This window comes from Talpa europaea (assembly GCF_964194135.1).
Source record: "Talpa europaea genome assembly, chromosome: 2".
Classification (NCBI taxonomy): domain Eukaryota; kingdom Metazoa; phylum Chordata; class Mammalia; order Eulipotyphla; family Talpidae; genus Talpa; species Talpa europaea.
The window spans coordinates 61,158,852-61,179,897 of NC_140068.1; the positions used below are offsets into that span (position 1 = coordinate 61,158,852).

Here is a 21,046-nt window from a genome sequence, read left to right on the forward strand (position 1 = left end):
TGCATACTGTAAGGTTACTGACTTTCAAATTGGGAGATTTTTTTCTAGATTATCTGAATGGGCACAATTATGTGAGCCCTAAAAAGGAGTGAGTTTTCTTCAGCTGGGACAAGAAAGTTGCAGCACAAAGGCAATTCAGAGATCTGAAGCATGAGAGGGGTGGATCCACCAGTGCTCTAGGGACCACATCCATCCCAGGCGGAGGAATGTGAGCAGCTTCTACAAGCAAGGATGCCCAGGCTACCCACTGGCAAGGAAATGGGTAATTGTCTTACAATTACAAGGAACAATTCTGTCAACAACCTAAATGAGCCTGGAAGCACAATCTTCCCCCAGAATCTCCAGATAAGAGCCCAGCCCAGCTGATCGCCTGATTTCAGCCTTGCAAGGCCTTCAGTTAAAGACCCAGTGGCCCCTGCTGTACCCAGCTTTCTGAATTATGGAACTGTGAGCTATACCTTGGTGTTGTTTTGAGCCACTATGTTTGTGGCAATTTGTTCTAGATGCAGTAGAAAACTAATTCATAAACACCTTTTTAAAAAAGCAAGCAAACAGAATTTTCAAACAAAAATGACTTTGAGTGTAACTCCTTTAACTCCCTTTCCTTGCAAATATGTGATGTAAAAGTCTTGATTTCTTTTCTCAAGAACAACAGTGTAGGGTAAGGTAAAAAGTATCAGGCTTTTCTGCCCTCCCACCGTTAGGATAGATGATGTATCTGCGGTCCTGAATGCATGCCTGATGGCAGGCACCTGGAATAGGGTGTGGGCATATGTAGATGGGATTCACCTGGGCTAAGATTGGGCTTTTAAGGGTGGCGTCACGGGGACGCCAGCAGAAGCCGAGAAAGAAGCAGAAGCAGAACCATGAGAGAAGCAGAACGCGAGAGAAGGCTGGAGAGCCCAGATAGAGTGAAGACTTGCTGTGGGGTGGAAGGCCTGCCAGCCTCCTGGCCCCCCAGCACCCCTGCCTGCCATGTACCTGGTAAATCCCCATAAAAGCCTGAAAACCCACCAAGGGTTCCAGGACTCCTCCTTTACCTGGTCTGCTGAATCAGAAAACCTGCTCCATCTCCATTCCTGTCCTCTACAAACAGAATCTATACTACCATCTGTGCCCTACAGGGTATCGGTGTACTTAATGGGGGACTGAAGCTCTACCTAGGGAATGTTCTCTTTAAGCCTTTCTCAAACACACTGGAGTGGAGAATAGATTTCTGTGAGATCATTACTGCAACAGGAAGGTCAGCTGTCAGACTACTGTACTTATCCATTGGAGGGTTGATAGGACAGGGTTTGCGAGTATGAAGCAGTCCAGAAGGAGAAATATTGCTATTTGATGATTCTACAAAGGCTGGCTTGGTGGAAGTTAGTAGCATGAATCAAAGAATCAAAAGAGGAATAGGCTTGGGGAGAAATTGATGATGGTGAAATCTTAATTTAGAACAAGTTGAGTTTGAGGAGTTTGTGGAACATTTGGGGATATCCAGGAGGTAGCTGGAAATTGAAAGCTGAAGATCAGCTGATTCTCAATTAGGAACTCCAAAATATATATATATATAGAGAGAGAGAATAACAGCCATTTTGTTTGAGGTAATTAGAACAGGATTGCAGGAAAGGAAAGAGGATAGAAAAGATGAGAAAACTGTTGGCTGAGATAGAGTTGATAAATTACTAATAAACTAACAAAAAAGGAAAATAAAAGCTGTGTCCTTTCTTAGAGGAAATAGTAGGAGGTAGTAGGGAGACAGAAACTGGAGAAAGTTCCCATCAGCCACCAGGGCTCATGGCTGGCCCAGGACAGTAGACACCTATGTGTGTTAACAATGATGCTGGTGGAAATGGCTGTGGAAGAATAAGGCACAGGAAAGATGGCTGTCCAACTGACCGCTTCCAGAGTGGAAAGGAGCTTCCTAAGTGGAAGGAAGCTTCTTAAACTGTTCATTCACAGGGAAAGTGGAGGTTCCTTTCACCCCATTTCTGTGAGAACACTGTTGCTATCCTCAAAAAGAGTGACAAATCCAAGTGAGCCACCTATGCATTCAATACTGTTTCCTCATGAGGAACTGACAATGACTTGATAGCGCTGCTGAATCCTCATCTGTGAAAATATCGGAAGGTTGCACACAGCAACAGGGAGAGGATTAGCTGCCTGCACACCAGCACTTAGGGGGGACTCCTGACTGAACTGCCAGCTATGGGGAAAGCAGCCAGCAAGAGCAAGTATCATTTGGGACATGGTGTTCCTCATCTTCCCAAGTGGCTAAATGGGCACAATAAAATAAAATTTAATCCAGTGCAAAGCACCCAATAATAAATTTTAGACCATCAGAAACGCTACACTTCATTCTCTTTCCTGATGCCTCTGCTTTTGGCTAAGAATCAAATAGTTAACAACCTAGTTCTCTTCAACTCTCTAACACACCTAATCCAAAGCTGCATGCGTGAAGCATCTCCAATATTTTTTATTGTTGCCTTTCAAATTTTCCCTTAGAGTGATGCAACATTGAAGCATTCAAACTCATTACTACTACAAGGATTAAAAAGTTCTTAAATATATTTTTATTGTATGTAACAATGCCATGTACACACACAAAAAAACTTTTGATCACTTAATAAGTTACAACATTCCATGTTTTAAAAGTATTAACAAGGACTAAATGATCACTTCCTGAGGTAACAGTGCAATGTAAAATTTATTCTGTATTGCTAGTAAGACATTTTACAGCATAGAAACATGATCAAAATGATCATTTACTTTATCATGTCACAAAACACAAGAGCTTATAATAGAACAGTGATCAAGTTTAAAGGGTAAGGAACTTTGTGACTCATAGTAAAGAATCCTGTATGTATTTGTTGTATGATTGACTTTCCAGGTTAAGTATCAGTAGTAAAATAAGTTGTGGTACAAAATAAAGCTGACAAGGTATCTATTTAACGATGGGCTATTTGATATCATTTAAGAAATTGAGGCCTGGAATCTAGTTATTAATCTTTTAGTATATACAAAAATGTTCTCTTAAAAAACCCTAAGCAGTCACAAGTTTAGATAAAACAGTTGAATGAAGGACAATCTTTATTATCCTGTAAAACTATGGATTTCATCTTTGGAAAAGTTAAGATCATGCAGCAACCTGAAAAACAAACACAAAGCATGTCTCTTAGGGACAATGTGAAAAACAAAACAAAACAAAACAAAACAAATCAAAGTTTATCATCATTACTAGCAAGGTATTGTTCCATTTTCCTAAATTACTATGTTCTCAAAAATCCCATCATTATAATTTCTAAAAATGTAATAACTCTTTAATGTCACCAAATATGAAATGTCTAAATTTTTAATGCTTTCCTAAACGCCGTAATTTTTAAAAGTTTGTTTGAATCAAGAGCCAGTTAAAGTGCTCTCATCATGATTGGCTGTTGTCTTCTAAGAATCTTTTGATCTGAAAGATCCCCACACCCCCAACCCCTGTCCTGCAATTTATTTGCTGACAAAACCAGATTTTTATGTGCTCTGTCTCCCAGAGACATCAATTTGCTGTGCCCTGTGGTATACTATAACAATATGTGTTTATAGCCTATTATTTCCCATAATTTAGTAATAATCAAAAGGCTTTACTAGATACAGATCAATTCTTTTTGACAAGACTACTTCATAGGTATATCCTCCCATCAAGAGGCACATAATACCTGGTTGCATCTTTTTTAATATATACTAGCAACCATTGATCATATATAGATCCATTAGTTCATAAGAAACTGAAATTGGTGATATTCTACCTCCATCATTCTCCATGTATCAGCTAAGAGCTCTATAAAGACAAATTTCTGCTTATTTATTATGTGGTTACCCTATAATATAGTTCATATAGAAAAGGCAGAAAAAATGCTTGATTTCCCCCCTTTTTAATCACCAGTTTTCAAAGTACAGAGTTGATCCTCTGGCATCCTGTTTTCATTTTTTTGGCAGAACAGGAAATGTAGAAATACTGCTTATGGGTAATTCAACTTGGAAAACACTTTACATAGAGACTGAAATCTTAGAAGTGGCTCTGTTTAAAATCCTGCTGAAACTAATGAGCACTTATTTAGTACTTACTATATGGAGTCACTGTGCTAAGCACTTCCAGTGCATATTACTACTGCTTCCCTTTCACAGGTGAATGCACTAAAGCTCAGGAAGGTAAATAACTAGGGTATCTTAGTTACCTAGGACACTTAAGTGATGATTATAAGATATAAGTAGATAGTTTGGATTCAAACCCTAACTGGATGCTTACAGAGCACACACAAATATTCAGACTATGGGATTGTAGCACAGAAGGTCAGCACAGTGCAACAATCCTGCTTTTGCTATTTGAAACCATCCGACTCTTCCAGCCATCCCTCCTGCTTCTCCCTGGCAAGTGCCTTCATTCTAGCCATACCAGTGTAGTCTTTTGGAAACCTGTACCTGTAACACATCTGTTCAGTCTCTCTCTGCCTATATTACTCTTTCCCACCCCTCCTCTGACTGCCATAGTCTTAGTTATCATTCAAAGTATCCTTTCTGACCACACAGCTCCTCTCTCTCCAAACAAATACCTCTTAAGTGAAAGTAACTTATCTCTCTCTTCCTGAATTTCCGTAATGCCTTGTTTTTCTGTCTCTAGTAAGATATTTATGACATACTGAGATAAATTTTACTTACCAGCATGTGCAATTGTTTCCCACTAGAAAGTGTGGCTCTTAGAGTACAGATTTAGTCTATAATAACTAAAGTGAGCATTTAAGTGGGAATTTAGTGCATAGAAAGATATTTATTGGTCAAATAATTATAAGCTCTTTATATTTTAAAAGATATGTTTATGAGCTATCATGCCATACAGATTTGATAAATTTCATCAAATATGAAGAGTACATCTGGAATAGTTATGTTACATCTGGAATAGTTATGTTATAATCTAGGTAGCAGACATGAGGTTAACTTTAGAGGTCACTGGAAGTGGGCATCCCAGAAAGAGTCATTTTTCAGGGGGGCAAAAACTATGAAATAGTAAGAGTCTTGTGGTAACTACTACTAAACAAGAGAGAGATACCACATTCATTAAGATGTTGAGGACAAAAAAAAAAAAATAAGAATTCTAAGTCAAAAGTAACAAAGTGCAGATTGTATGAATTCCAAGTGCCAATATGAATTAAGTCACAACTCACAAAGCTATACAGAGTGTATTCAAGGGTGAACAACAGCAGGGGACCCCTGACATGAGCACTGCTTCTTAATTACCGTATAGTAAAAAGCTTTGGTGGAAGAAAGTTGGATTTAATGCTCCAAATAAAATTGCGGCACCAATCTTGTGAACCTCTGTGTCCATCAGCCATTAGCACAGATCAGAGAGCTGGCTGTATCTTCTGTATTCCTATCTAATCACATGCATAGTGTTGGTTTCTAACCCCCCGCCTACAGGATGATTAAATACTTCACTAAATTTCTTAGGCTCTAATAGATTATTAAAAGGCAGATTCATGTGAAGAGCAGGAACTACAAAGCTAAATCGACTGCTTATAATGGAAGCTCTTCATTTCACAGCATTGGGTATCCTTTTTCCTACCACATTACTGCTCACCTTACTCCTTGTTCTGTAAATGGTGGTGGTCCACAGATGCAGATGAGAACTTTGGATTTCTCTAAACTTCTTTTCAAAAATTCAGAAAGAAGAGCTGGTGAGATGTGTCCCTGTTTGCCATTCCATTCTGAACTAGGTGCTGAGAGCACAAATTCGATTTCAAATCTAGAGAAATGAAAACATTAAAAAAACATTAAAAACATTACTTTAGATATATTAACAAGTTTCAAATTCATGAAAACACCTTTTATTCACTTTGAGAATAATTTAATATATAAAGATTGATGTACTGGTTAGAAAGCACTGGCAGATATTATAAGCAAAAATTACATAAAAGCAGACAGGTAAATCCATTTTGTTCTAAAGACTGCCTTTTGCTACAGATTAATTTGACATTTCTTATTGAACTCATTACAAAGCAAGTTACAAAAGATCCTATTCAGAAAATCCCACAATTTCTATTAATAATCTGCTTATACAAAATCACAGTGAGGAGCAATTATCAGTGACAAGTGTTCTAATCACTGACCCACACCTCTTTAATGAGTTCTAGATCTTTAAAACCAACAGTCTATTTGACTTTCTACTGTTGCTGTATCAATGGCCTCAATATCAACTACAGAACTCCCTCTCACATTATTTTTCTGAATGGCACCACAGTCCACTTAGTTACACAGCCCAGAACTGTGAGATTTATCCTGGGGACCTCTCTTTTGCCTCACTCTCCATATCCAAATTCTCACCAAGTCTTATCTCCTAATTGTGTCTACTTTTCTCAGTCTTTACTGGCACAATGTCATCGCCTCTCTTTTCTTTCTGTAATGCTTCTATCATACTCTGCCCTTCTGTTTTGGGTCAAGCTCATTTCCTCAGGGAAGGATGTGGCCCCACCATTCTGGGGTTCTTTGTTATATGTGTAATAGAAATGTTTTACTTTTCTTCATAGCCCGTAGTGCAGGCTGTTAAAATGATTGTTTTATTAATGTTTTATTAATGTCTTCCTCATGAGACCTTTAACTCCATGAGCATGAGAACCATGTTTGCTGTGACTGTCACTGCAACCCTAGGAGCCATTACTCAGGATGCACTAAACACTATGGAATGAAACATATTAAGGGAAAAAGGTTCAGAATTAAAATGAGAAAGAAGAACATCAACTGAGAAAGCAGAACTACAGATCATTTCTTCCTACAGCTTTGTTACCTGGTAAGAGAACTAATGGCGAAGAGCCTTTGTAAATTCAATGTTTTATGTTGTACCTGCTCTCTTTGCTCCATTTTAGCAAGCACAATTAATTCTCACTATTTTCAACATCATAGAGTAAATGCATTCCTACATTTCCTAGCGAATACTTGAGTTTCTAAAAAATAACAAGAATTAATTGAACATTAATTTTAATCTTAAGAAAAAAGTTGAGAAGAACAGTTTCTCTTGTGAGGTGGCACAGAGAGCCAAAGACCAGAACAGAAACAATATGTGGCTGATGCAATGATTCCCACGCCCCTGTGCTGCATGCAGCTGGGTTCATGCTCCCAGAGCTGAGCAGCCCAGCACAAGTGCACAGACCAACTCAGAGTGCCAGCAGGGGGCTCCTGGGCCATTGCAGCCCTCACCCAGGGCTCAGCTGCTAGGTTTTGTTGAGGAAGAAGGTGGAAAAACTACATAATCTCTTGCAATTCTAATGATCTGATTTTGTATCTTAAAAAATCTTACAGAATTGTGTTTTATTTCTTACCTTCTAGGTTCCTGTTTAGTTTCAGCATAACACTTCTCCACTCTACACAGCATAGCCTCCCAAAATACTTACACTAACTTCCTAGTACTTAAAATTAAGATAGTTTAGACAATTCCAGAAAGTGATATTTGTTTTTTGCTTCTTGAGGGCAGGGTCATTGTATGTCAATACTGTATCCAGGACTGGCTCAAAGGTAAGTGTGCAAAAACAAAAAAAAAATTGTTGAATAAAGGAATTTATTTACAAAGAAGCCATAATGGTTCTCTGTACATAGAAGAACAGAGTCATATGTAGACATCTGGAAATTACATATAACATGTATATGAGTTCACAAGTGTACTTTTTTTGGGAAGATTGGTACATAAACTTTTACTACATTACCAAAGGGGACCCACCAACAACTGCAGGACTACTTTCTTAAGAAATTTCCAATTAAACACAGACAACTGGATGAAAGATAATAATTACCTATTAAATTAAAAAATAGGACTCCTCTAACTCTATTTTAAACAAATCTACCACCGAAATAAAACTGCTAAGATATATAAATCAATACTGATGTTCCTGTCATTTGCAGTTTAGTATTTTCTTTTACTGAGATGCCTTTTAAAAAAGCCTAATCAGTGGCATACTTTCTGCAGGCATCTATTAAAAGGTGAAAAATAACTGAGATCCTTATACAAATTACATAAATTTCTCATGCATTTCACATTTGTCCACATAAACTGCCCTTTGTGTGTAAATTTTGGGATCAATGGAAAAAGTGAACAGGTGACAAGGATGCTATGTGTAAGGGTATTTAAAGAGGCTGCTGTGCTGCTTACTTCCTTCTTCACAGGACTACAAGAGCTTAAACTGGAACAGGGGCAATCCCAAGTTAACAGTCACAAATACCTCAATGAAGGATTTTTTACAGAGAGATGCAGAGGGTTATTGTGGATCTTCTCTTCTGAATTTTTCTGAATAGATTTGCTGAAACAATTGCAGCCTTGAGGCATGAGGGGCAACATTCATAAATGTACTCAAATTCCTATTACCTTAGGACTTCCAATGTGTCAGAAAGGACCAAGACTTTTGTTGTGAAAATAAATTCGGATATTCCATAAAGGGGAGAGAGGAAGTAAAGGAGGAAGAGAAAGACAGGGAGAATGGAAAGATAATAAATATAGACCGGAATGCTAAAGACAGTTATTTGGATGCTAGGATTATGGGTAATTTTTCTCCCCTTACATTTCCTCTACATATGTATTAATTTTATAAGCAGATGGAAAAATCAGCATATCAACAAATGCTACCATTTACACAAGATAATATGCCTCTAATTTACTAAAATAAGCTTATTATCCCTCAAAATGATTCTTGAAAAGGAAAGGAAAACACTTTTTACTTATTAAACAATGTTGTCAGGAAATAAACTTCACAGTTAAACGATGAGGTCTGCAACTCATAACTAGTTCTGCAAAGGCAGAGAACTCACACCGTGAGCTCTTTCTGCTGACAGGATGGAACAATGTAAAAGACAGAGTCACCTTGGCCTCATAGCACTGCTCAGTATTTGAGAGCAATAAGTGAAATTTAATTTGGAACTCAATTTACATGGTAATTTAGTTACAACTGCTATTGTACACATTTGTCTTCTGCATTCTCTCACTTTGAAGAAAAACATATTTGTGAGATTTTACTAGATTTTTTAAAATTAGATTTTACTAATCTTGTGAGCATGCAAGACATACATACTTCAGTTCAAATTTTATATTTAATGACATGAAAAAATGAAATAGAAATGCCCAAAAGATTACTTACGGTGTACCCATGTTTTGCAGTTCTATTAAATTTAGCAATTTGGAAATATGAAGAAATAAGTCCCTGAATTTCTCATAAGAAAATAAGCCAACACAGTATTTTGTTCACTGCTCTACCCCTGTGTATGGGAACATGTCTGATGGCTTTCAAGCATTTCATGAATGAAGGAATTTTACAAGTATGCTAATTTTGGGGCAGGCACCTACATATGCTTACTTATGCTATTTCACTGACCGCAGTTCTATGACATAGGTATCACTATGTCCCTGTTCTAGAAATGGAAAAACTGGAGATCAGTCAGACCAAGTGACTTGCCCAACATCAAAAGGTTTGTAAGATTCTATTACACAGTGATGTTTCTAAAATTTTCATTTGCTAATAATATTATTCAGGTAAACCCTGGGGATAAGCATAGCATTCCTGCTATGCTTTACTTTTCATGCTGAAAATTAAATTAAAATTATATACCAGCCTTGGAATCCTTTCTTTATATCTCTTCTTGTTCAATACAAGATTGAGTGGCATGTTGAGGCATAGCTACAGAAAATAGGCTATTTTTCTTGTTTTAATTATAAAATTTGATGGATTTTTAAAAATTTACAATTCAACAAAAATTCAACTGAGAGCATGTTTTCAGGTGTCCACATTCTGTCATCAGAAATGTTACCACTAAAATATTATTAATAAAACTAGAAGTTATAAAGGAGAGTCAAAATGTAGGAGAGGGTGATTTAATATAGAATATGTATTAAAATAATAGCTTTATAAATGGTTAACTAAATACAGATGTAACTAATTAAAACTATCTTTTATCATATTTGAAATTTTAACTTTCCTTTCATATATGGGACTCAACAATTATGTTTTCAATGAACAATACAGACAAAACCTGTCAATAAGCTTTTAAGGTTAGATTTTTCCTGTACATGCCAAGCTCCAGAATATGACAAAGTATTTAACAAATGTTCCAAAGCCATCCACATAGCATGGGAGAGCTGGGCCATGAGTGTCATAAAGTACTATGTAAGAAGTCAGTGCCAGTAAAGTCCTCAAGCAAGGAAAGCCATGTCTCTATGAAGTGGACAGAGCTTAGGGAACACAGACCAAACACACAGGAGGAAGTGGGTAAGAGCAAGAAGAAAAGGACAAGGAGCAGAAGAGAGTGGATAAAGGCAGGCCCAAAGTCAGACATTGTCACTTCTCTCAGCAAGCTGGAGGTTACCACTCACCTGGTGAGTGCTATTAGACCCAGTCATGCAGAAGTTTGATCATTACTAAATTATGGAAAATAATAGGCTATAAACACATATTGTTATAGTATATCACAGGGCACAGAAAACTGATGTCTCTAGGAGACAGAGCACATAAAAATCTGATTTTGTCAGCAAATAAATTGCAGGACAGGGGTTGGGGGTGTGGGGATCTTTCAGATCAAAAGATTCTTAAAAGACAACAGCCAATCATGATGAGAGGACTTTAATTGGCTCTTGATTCAAACAAACTTAAAAATTATGGCATTTAGAAATTTAGGAAAGCATTAAAAATTTAGACATTTCATATTTGATGACATTAAAGAGTTATTACATTTTTAGAAATTATAATGATGGGATTTTTGAGAACATAGTAATTCAGGAAAATGAAACAGTACCTTACTAGTAATGATGGTAAACTTTGATTTGTTTTATTTTGTTTTTCACATTGTCCCTAAGAGACATGCTTTGTGTTTGTTTTTCAGGTTGCTGCATGATCTTAACTTTTCCAAAGGTGAAATGCCACCAACCCAAATTATGCAGACCAAAACAAAAAACAAAACACAACACACAGTGACTCTGTTAAGATACTTTAGGCTCAGTCACTGTCACATATTCCTTCTTACCAATTATTTCTTAAATCAGCTTTAACTTCTATTAATAAAATAAAAGAAAATGCTCATTAAAATAACAGTTAATGGATTTTTCTCATGTAAGGGCACTATCTTAAAGAAATTAACATTGTCCAAAAAATGGTCAAAAATACCTTTAAAAAACTCTCACTAAAAGCCTAGATATTTCTGTTTAAATTCTTTTAAAAGTTTATTTAAGAAAACAGTAGTCCAAACCGTAATACAGTAAAGAAACACATGTATATGGTTCCTACAACCACAATTCAAATATATAAGTAGGGTTTCTCAGTCTCCAAAGCATTTACACTATCTTTTCTAATCTTCACAACAACCATATTGTAAGTAAGTAGAAAAGATGCCATTATTTTATTTTGAAGGTAAAGAGACACACAGAGCTAAGTAATTTTTGAATAAAATTCTAGACCAGTGAAGGATAGGGAACAAACTAGAGGCTTTTTGATAAATGCTTTCAATTTTCCATTTTGAAAATTAGTGAAAAAGGCTCTTGAAAATCTAGGAATTTGTATTTCTTTCTTAATGCTCTAAATTGGCATACTACTATCTAAAACATAGTAAGTCTTCTTGGATTTATGTCTTAGTATGTAGGAAGAGTAAATAAAGATAATTAAGTTCAAATCATCCTGTATTTGTGAAAATTAGTTAATAAAACAGAAAGAGGAGGGTGGGAGAGAGCAGCAGGTTAAAAAACTAGAAGATGACATCATTACTCTAGTAAGGTATTTTAAAATAGTCAGAAGAACCAGAAGCCCCTACAACAGCTGAGTTTTGAAGATCTTTAACTTTTAAAAGGCCTAAAACTTTATTTGTGCTGTGCTATCATAAACATAAATGTTTATTTCACATACCTTGTAAGACTTAGGAAATTTTAAATTCTTAGAAATATTTTTTGATGATTATGGAAATGGTTTAGAAAATAGTTAGCTTGTCCAATGAACTCTTCTAAAAAATTTTGTTTGCAATATCCTACTGCTTTCAAATCTTTTTAGGAGAAATGGACAAATGCCCTTTTATTTTATTTATTTATTTTTTAAGATTTATTTATTTATGCATACAAGAACCAGGGTACAGGCCAGAGGTGTGGGGGGGTGTGGTGAGAGGATTCACCAGGAACAGAGTGGGGAGCAGAACAGTCAGATGATGCAAAACACTGCTGAGGGGAGCAGCAGGCAAGACAGGAGAGGTCTGCTGCACCATGTGGGTATGGGGAATCGAACCCGCCCTGCAGAGGCTGCGGACAGCTTCGCAGTGCTGAGCTCAACCCACTGCGCCACCGCCACCAGGGAGGCCCGCAGATGCCCTTTTAAATTGTCAGATTTCAGTTGACTATGCTAGGGCTCTTTCTCCAATGAAATAAATTTTTACTTTACTATTCTTGCTGCCTTGTTCTACCACTGAGCTCAGTCTGCCTCAAGCATTTTTTTTTCTTTTTTGATTGCCAATACTGGCATTTTCCAAAGTGTGTACTGGGGACCACTAGTTAATAAGTGTTACTATAAACAACAAAAGTCAAAGAATCTTGCTAAATTATGGATAAGTAACCTCTCTCTTGGAAAGTCACAATGGACATTAGCATGTTAAAGACTAAGAAATCCTCCAGTTAAGAAACATGTTTATTTTTGCTTAATTCATCTCATCCAATTTATTTATTCTGTTCCCATTATAACAAGAATATCCTAAATTACCAAACTGGGATTATTTTCAATAAAACCCAATTCAGTATAAATAACAGCATAAACATGAGCCTAATATATGCTTACTGGTACATATATGATGTGAAATTGATCTTTTCAAACACTGTTGGGATTTCTTAGGGTGAGTATAAACATTATTTACATTTAAGAGAATTATTGATAATTTTTTCTTTGAAGGAGCTTCCTGCTCAATTAAAAATCCAACCCAAGGAGATAAGGTGTACACTGACTACTCATTTATAAGTATTTAAACACAGAGCTAATACCATTTTAATACCTTTCATCTTCTCGTGATAATTTCTCCAATTGGCTTCTCCAAATTATATCATCCTCTGTTTTATTGAAGAACATCAGCTTCACTTTCCTTTAAATAAAAAAATAACAACTCAAAAGGAGCTATTTTCAAATACATTTAACATATGCATGAATGGAAAGTCTAGAAGTGAACTAGCATACCTTTTATTGTCACTTAAGAAAACAAAAGCATCAAATTTAAAAGAATCAAGTTAATAAAATAGCTAGGAGTTGAGAGAAAGAAATGATGAGTAAGGGAATGAAAACATGTCTATTAAGGTTCAGAGTATTTAATTAATTGAATGCCTTATACTAATCTAACAGCCTCATAAAGGATAGTAATTAAAGATAAAATTACATACCTGAGACTGGGTATATTAGTCAAAGCATAATTCAGTATTTTAACCATTGGTGTGAAGCCTGTTCCAGCTGCCAATAAAAAGAGATCTTCTAATTCTTGGAGCTGGGATATTTTAAAATTGCCCTCAGGATTGCTTACAGAAACAAAATCTCCTAAACAATGAAATATACACTAAATCAGAAAAAAAAAATCAGGGAAACTGAAAAGGCTAAAACTACCTGAATTTAGAATACTGATGAGAAATAAGATCAATGCTTAACTTGCAGACAACATCTCAGTCTTCATGGTATGTAAGCAGTTTTAGGAATAATCATTAGGGCCTCAAGAATGTCTGGATTATATAATTATAATCAGATTATAATGAGATTTTATTATACTCACTCCCCAATATTATTTTCTCAAACCATGTGGACTCTTATCTATAAATAACTACAAAGTAATTAAGTACAAAATATCAAAAAAGGATTAAATGATAAATTGTAAGTACCTTAAAAACATGGTCCATGTATACCTGCCTTGCATGGGTACAGACAGGGTAGAGAAGAGATACTCACTATTTGCATATTGATTCTTAACCCCAGTAGTAAGAATAGTAGGAGAAAACAAAAATAGAAATTCATTCTAGAATCTCATGTGAGTAAATGTGCTGACTTTTTCTCCATCAAATCTTTGAAAAGATTGATCAGTTCAAACAAGAACCGCTATTCTGAATTTACTTCCTATAAAAACAAAGCAAGACCAGAAACTGTACTTGGAGCATGCTTCTTCCTGATGTAGAATCATAATAGCCAAGAACACCACTCTCTGTAATACAGTTGATGTAATCACTATGTACTACTCATGAGAGAAGTGCCTTTAGACATTTCAGAAATTTTCAATATAATTCTAAAAATAAAATAGTTGTCTAAAAAAATCTATTTATTTAAACACAGTTGCAAATACTGTGGTTTATTTTAAATGCTGGCTATTCATAATTTTTCTTTTTCATAGCAGGATAGTAAATATTGAGGAAATTGATGAATTAGGCATATTAGAAAGTATCAGAATCTTCTATATACTATAGTTTGAAGTGGACCATAAGATTAGAATATCCTGGGGAAAAAAGTCAGCTGATTGTTCACAAGATCACAGTTACCTTCATTAGATTTGTAGGAATTTCAAAAATTCTTTAGTTTCCCATTTTACATTCAATATTTTGGTATATATTACCCAAAGAGGACTGACTATATCCACTGTATCTTAATTTCTAAGCTTGGCTTATAGATACCAAGATAATTTTCTTCATTTCCATGTTAGTGCATGGAAATATTATCCTGTTATTATCTTGATGTTACTATTATCTTGATGTTACTGTTACATTGTCTTGGAAAGGGGAAGAGCACTTTTACTGTTAGGCAAAGGGCAGAAAAAAGTTGAAGACTAAGACAAAAGGATTAGAAACATGAGGGTGTTTTCTAAATCTTAACAAATTTCATTATAGTCACTTCATTAATATTTTCTATACTAATAACAATCCTTTTATTAGTTTATCAAGGACCTATTATGTCAACTGAAATGTGGGAGATACAAAGACAAGAATTCTACCCTGGAACTCAAAGTTTAGTCAAGAAGAAACATTACTGTTAACAAAGAGCTAAAAGAGCGAGCTCCTTATTGGGGGGTTCAGAGGAGAGAGGCTATATATAGGAAGTGGTATTTTATTTGGGTCTTTGACAAGTAGAGAAAAAGGAACTTGACAAGTAGAGAAAGGGTTGATGGACATTCTTTAGGTAAGGCAGATGCATATGCTTATGAGTGAGAATGATAAACTGAACAGCACGAATATTTTTGTACAGCAGGAGACGAAGTTGGAGAGATCCCAAAAGTCTTTGCAGGCCATGCAGAAACTGAATCAGTTAGGTAATGGAGACCCATCAGAGCAACATGCTGCAGAACAACATGTTCAAGTCTATTCTCTAGGTATTTTGAAAAAAGAAATGGAAAATGCGGATCAATAGAAAAAGAGAAAAATCAGTTAGTGGCAGCTGGCAGGAATCAGTTAAGAGACCAAGACAGAAATAACGAAGGCCTGATCCAAGAGACTGGCAAAGAGATACAAAAGAAAGACTAAAAAGTCACTGGGAGGTGGACTCACTGAAACTTAGTGGCTGATTGGAGTGTGAGGGAGAAAACTGGAAGACTCTAGGATGACTTAAATTTGCAGATTGGGTCAAGGATGAACAATAATGCTGCAAATAATAAAGACGAGGAATATGGGAGTTAAGGATAGGTTGGGTGGGACAAAGAGAACATGACTTTGGTTGCAGACATGTTAAGTTTAAGATATCTGATAGATCCCCTCATGGAGGGGACTAGAGGCAAACATAACATATGCTCTAATCTAAAACACAAATAAGGTAAAAAATATGTATATGCAAAAATACTAACCAAACTGAAGATGATCAAGTTCTGGTGTTAAGAGTCCAGTGGGATAGATTTTGATCAAAAAGTAGATGTATTTATTGTTGTCAGGAACTGATTCCTTGCACTCTGAGAATAAGGATTCAGATACAGGTGTATATGGCTTCACTGTTTCTGCACCTAGAAAAAGTCATGACAAAGAAATTCAATTCTAAAAATTCTGAAGATGAAACATACAAATTTTGTGATGCTATCAATATATATTCTGGAATATTTTCCTAATGAGTATATAATTCTAACTGTATGTTCTCAATCTATATAGTACATGTATATATATTCTATTTCTCTGTGCTGAAATAATTTTAACAAATCAATATATACTGTAAACAATTTTCAATGTGGGATGAGTTGATAGGGGATTTATGTTAATAAACTTAGATGACCATCAATTTCATGAACATATAAACTTTGTAATGGGTGAAAATAAAATGACGTCAAAGTCTACCATAGAGCTATTAGATGGTACTTATATAAGTAATTTTAATTATAGACCTAAGTTTTTAAATAGTGGTTAATAATGGCCAATGAGAAGGAGAACAATTTTACTTTTTATTTCATTTATTTTGAACTCCTTTAATGTTTTAATATATTATAGCTTATTTTGTTAACTGAAAGAAAAGAATGCTAACCCAACTACTTCTAAGAATGTAATATTAAAAGCTAGGGTAAAATTAATAAGAATTCATATGATATTATTGGTTAGCCAAATTCCAAAAAGAAAGAAGCCAGAACATTCAAAAGACCAAAATTTTATACATGGCTCAAAAAGCATAAACAAAATTAATCTACTTATACATTATAATACATTGACAATAACTGCACTGGGGAAGATACCAGCTATTGAATGATAACCTGGCATTAGTAATAAGTGCCATTGTAATAAAACGTATCCATCAAATTCTGGCTAACAGCTTATTAGAGTGATTATTGGAAAACACCATGCCATAAAATTGTTACTTTTACAGCCTCAAAAGGCCAAGAAAATAGTGAACATAATAAGAAGGGTATTTAAGACAAGTAAATGAGATGATTTTAGGATGAAAATGAAGGCAGAATAATTCACACAGCAAGGAACACATTTATAGAGATGCTTAAAATGGTGGCACATAAAAGGAAAACATAATTATCCACCCGTTATGAAATTTATAAATTCAACTTCATAAATGGCACAACCATTAAGTGGTTACAAAGAGATGCTAGTAGTATATATTTGCAGTAGGTGTCTTCATGAAGGACTGTGCATTTTCTCAACCCTTTCCTTTTAGGGCTTTGCTAGTAAATACTATATTGGTGGAACCATCTCTCTGATTAGTGGCAATTTCTTTGTTTCATACAGTAAGATGGCATGTCCATCGTTCCAACACACAGAAACACTATCCCCAAAACCTTTATCTTCTTATCACTAAGTGTAGTTACCCAGAAATGTTTATTAATAACCTAAACAGTTCTTCCTAAAGAGATCAGTACTGATTTTGAAATGCGTATGAAAGAAGAGTTTCCCCAAAGACTCTATTTACCTTACCTGTAATAGTTAATTTGAGGTAAACATGTTGCCCAATTGGCACCTGAAGGTGAGTGCTTGGTGGCAGCATCCAGCAGAAAAGCTTTGTATCATGAGTAACATCTTCCTTGGAAATTAACTGGCATTTTCTGTAGTACAAACCTAGAAAGCGATTCATTTTATTATTGATGAATAATTTCAGTAAGAAGTAACAGTAGAGTCCCTAAGTAAAAGTGCAATCCCAGCATTTGTTCTCTCTCTTTTTTTTAAGATTTATTTATTTATGCATACAAGAGCTGGGGTACAGGCCAGAGGTGCAGGGGGGTGAGAGGATTCACCAGAGACAGAGTAGGGAAGAGAACAGGCAGACTGATGAAATACACTGCTGAAAGGGAGCAGTGGGTGAGACAGGAAGAGGTCTGCTGCGCCATGTGGCTGGCTCCCTGGCCGGCCAGGAATAAAACTCATGCTGCAGAGGCTGCTGACTGCTTCACAGCGCAGTGCTTAACCCCTTGCACCACTAGGAAGGCCCCCAAATCTCTTTTGAATATTTAAATAAAACATTCATAGCATATCTTCAAGCACTAGCAATAACTGTCTACAGGTACATTTCTATTTATATATTGTGGTAAAGATAACGAAGAAGGATGCTCAAAGACTGAGAATTCTGACACCTTTCCCTCCTTTCCCCACTTTTTCCCCAAATGTATTTTAAATTAGTATTATTAAGTTGAGAGTACAGATTCCTTTTGAACTATTACTATTCAAAATATTCCCAAAGGGTATTAGGATGTTTTACTGTCTTAACTAGACCAGTGCAAACTGAATCTTTCTTTCAAAGTGAGGATTTTGTAGGGCTAAACAATAGCATTAAACTGGGAGGACAGCTTTCTCTTAGATTCAATGGGGACTTTGGGCAACACAGTATTAGGAAGATTATCACCAAGTTTGGAAATTTCTATACCACTTTTCTTCTCAGTTCCACAACTAATTCACCCAACATTTATATACTGAAGTGCCTGATTCACCTGAATCCTAAGTCTTCAAGTATCTTCTGTTCTATCTTTTACTATAGTAAATAATTTCGTACTTAATTAGTCTGCCACATTTACTCTGTTTCTTCAGATTTCATCTTCAGGCCATTCTGATAGAAATTATAAGACACAAGATGCCAATGCCAAAGTATCTTATAGTTTTACACAGGCAATTACTTAATTCCTATTGAGTAGGGGAGATAATTTAAGAGAACAAAGAACAGTGAAGTTTTTATTTGCTATTTCAATATTTCTTAATTTCTAGTAATTCTGAATGTTTATTTTAGGCAACAAAGAAACACAGATATATGGGCAAGGGCTGGTGAGAGGTGAGGGTGGTTCTTTCTGCAAGAAGAGCTATTCCCTGTGACAACTGTTTGCTTGCAGAATCACGGGCACTACAGATAATCTCAATTAAATGCTTACAGTGCACTGACAAGCACGTTTACAACACAGACAATACTTCAATGTGTGTGTATAACATAAGCAGTTAAGAAGTCCTGAAGAGAGTGTAGGTAGGTCAGTCAACCCATGTAAAAATGCCATTTTTCTAACTAATATCAGCCATTTCATAGTTTAATTGAATTAAAAAGACAGCTATGGATTATGTATATATACATATATATTTATCACAAAGATTTATAAATGGCTACTAGCAAATCAAAATTATGACAAAATTTTAAAAATAATTTTAGTATCACAAGATCTGTGAGTTATTTGTTGGCAAATATTTAAAACTACCATTGTCAAGTTACCAAAGTCCCCATATTACAAATAATCTTAATGAAAATAAATTTTAGGTTGGATTCAGAAACAGCAACCCAATGACCTATTCGTTTCTGACATTTAATAGACACATAATTTTTCTGGCCATCATACACACACACACATACACACACACACACACCCTATTCACTTAAAATTTTCTTTTTTTTTAAAATATATTTTTTTTAATAGAGGCATGTTTTTATTTATTTATTTATTTATTTGTTTGTTTGTTTGTTTTGTTTATACATGCACTGGGTACAGTCAGAAGCGCGGGAGGGTGAGAGAATTCACCAGAGCCAGAGCGGGGAGCAGAGCAGGCAGAAGGACCGAAGTACACTGCTGAGGGGAGCAACGGGTGGCAGGTGAGGTGGGACCCTCCTCCGGTGGCCTGGGAGCAGTCGGGGATCGAACTGGCGCCGCACAGTCTGCGGGCAGCTTCGCAACCCAGCGCTCAACCGCTGCGCCACCTGGGAGGCCCCTATAATTTTTCTTTTTAGGGAGAAAAAATTAATTGGAAACATCCAACTTATAAAAGGTAGTCTAGTTCCAATCATACAATATAAACTGTCACCTACTCTATTCAGATTAAAATTATTTTTCTTTAAGTTCTATGCTATATTTGCATATTTCATATCAGTACAGATTTGATACAAGAAGGTACTGCATTAAAAATCTTCAACATACATGTTTATTTTCAACCTAAATTTTTTTTAGCTAAGAAATGTCAATAAGAGGAAGCTAGCAAGTTAATATGATAAAAACCAAAAATTTTAGTAAATCATACTTAAAACCTAAGAATCATGTTATGCACTGTAATGTAAACATTTGGAGTTACTATCAGCAAGGCAATCTAATATAATAATCTGATGATGTGAGTATTCAATTTTGTTAGTGCATAAAATAAGCTTCAATTTCCATCACAATTTAAGGAGCAGAAAGAATAAAGAAAAAATTATTCATGTTAATTCAATCAAACAAAGTAAAATTTCCCTAAACTCCAAGTTATTTTCCAAAGTGGAAAATCTAATTCACTGAAAAATACATGCCTGGCTTCAATTTCAGACAAGAAAGTTAAAGTTAAATATGGTGGTTCATGACGCAGGTAGAAATTTATGGCAGGGATAAAAGAGTTCACAGAAAGCCCCAGAAAATTATAAAGAAGAATTCTTGAGTGATATTCATCGTAACCATTTCCAAATGGAGGTCATCAGTATCATTTACTTCTGGAATTGGCTTTTATCTGATCTGCTAAGATTTTTCAATCACTAGTCAGATAAATTTCAGGGCAAGAGACTTCCTGTTAATAATATCTCTTTTCATTTTCATTATCCTTTACCTATTTTCTTCTGATCTGCTAGATCACACCATTATTTCTCTGTGTTCTCTCTCCTTACCTAATACCACAAAATTCAGACCTGGTCTGGTAAAATTAATCTATTTGACCTTTCCCACACACAGCTAACATTTTTCATTCTCTACAATCTTCAAATGCCTGGCACAGTAAGTACTCAATAATGATTTGAAGCTTTACTTGCACAAACCCCTTCATAGGATTGTTTTGAAAACCACCTTCAAAACATCACTTGAAATTCACCTCCTTCAGAGATTCATTCAAGGTCAAATTCATTTGCAGCTGTTCACTTGGGGTTACCACAGAAAATGTTCAGTTTATACTATGTAACTTGCTTTTTGGCCTGTTTATTTAGAAACATATTTTTCAATCTTATGTTTCTGTATGTTTGTTCTTCCAACTGGAAAAATAATATCTGATACCTAAAAAGGCTGTCTATACACAGTGACTAAAATAGTTGTTTACAATAATGTATACTCAAAATAAGGCTACTTGATACTTTTTTGAAAATTAAGATATTCACAAATATAATTTTAT

The 21,046-nt window shown here is 35.4% G+C and overlaps 1 protein-coding gene across 1 annotated transcript in view; it reads right to left on the bottom strand.

Annotated features, from left to right (window-relative positions):
• Positions 1–3,081: 3,081 nt before the first annotated feature.
• LOC311167206 (cytochrome b5 reductase 4) overlaps positions 3,082–21,046 on the bottom strand; it is a gene marked incomplete at both ends in the record, with an annotated part of 60,673 nt that continues 42,708 nt past the window's right edge. Inside the window, 6 exons of the mRNA XM_084228061.1 lie at positions 3,082–3,136; positions 5,609–5,773; positions 13,018–13,104; positions 13,397–13,547; positions 15,823–15,975; positions 17,378–17,518. Coding sequence (XP_084084187.1) covers positions 3,082–3,136; positions 5,609–5,773; positions 13,018–13,104; positions 13,397–13,547; positions 15,823–15,975; positions 17,378–17,518 — 752 coding nt within the window. The remainder of the gene's footprint in view (positions 3,137–5,608; positions 5,774–13,017; positions 13,105–13,396; positions 13,548–15,822; positions 15,976–17,377; positions 17,519–21,046) is intronic.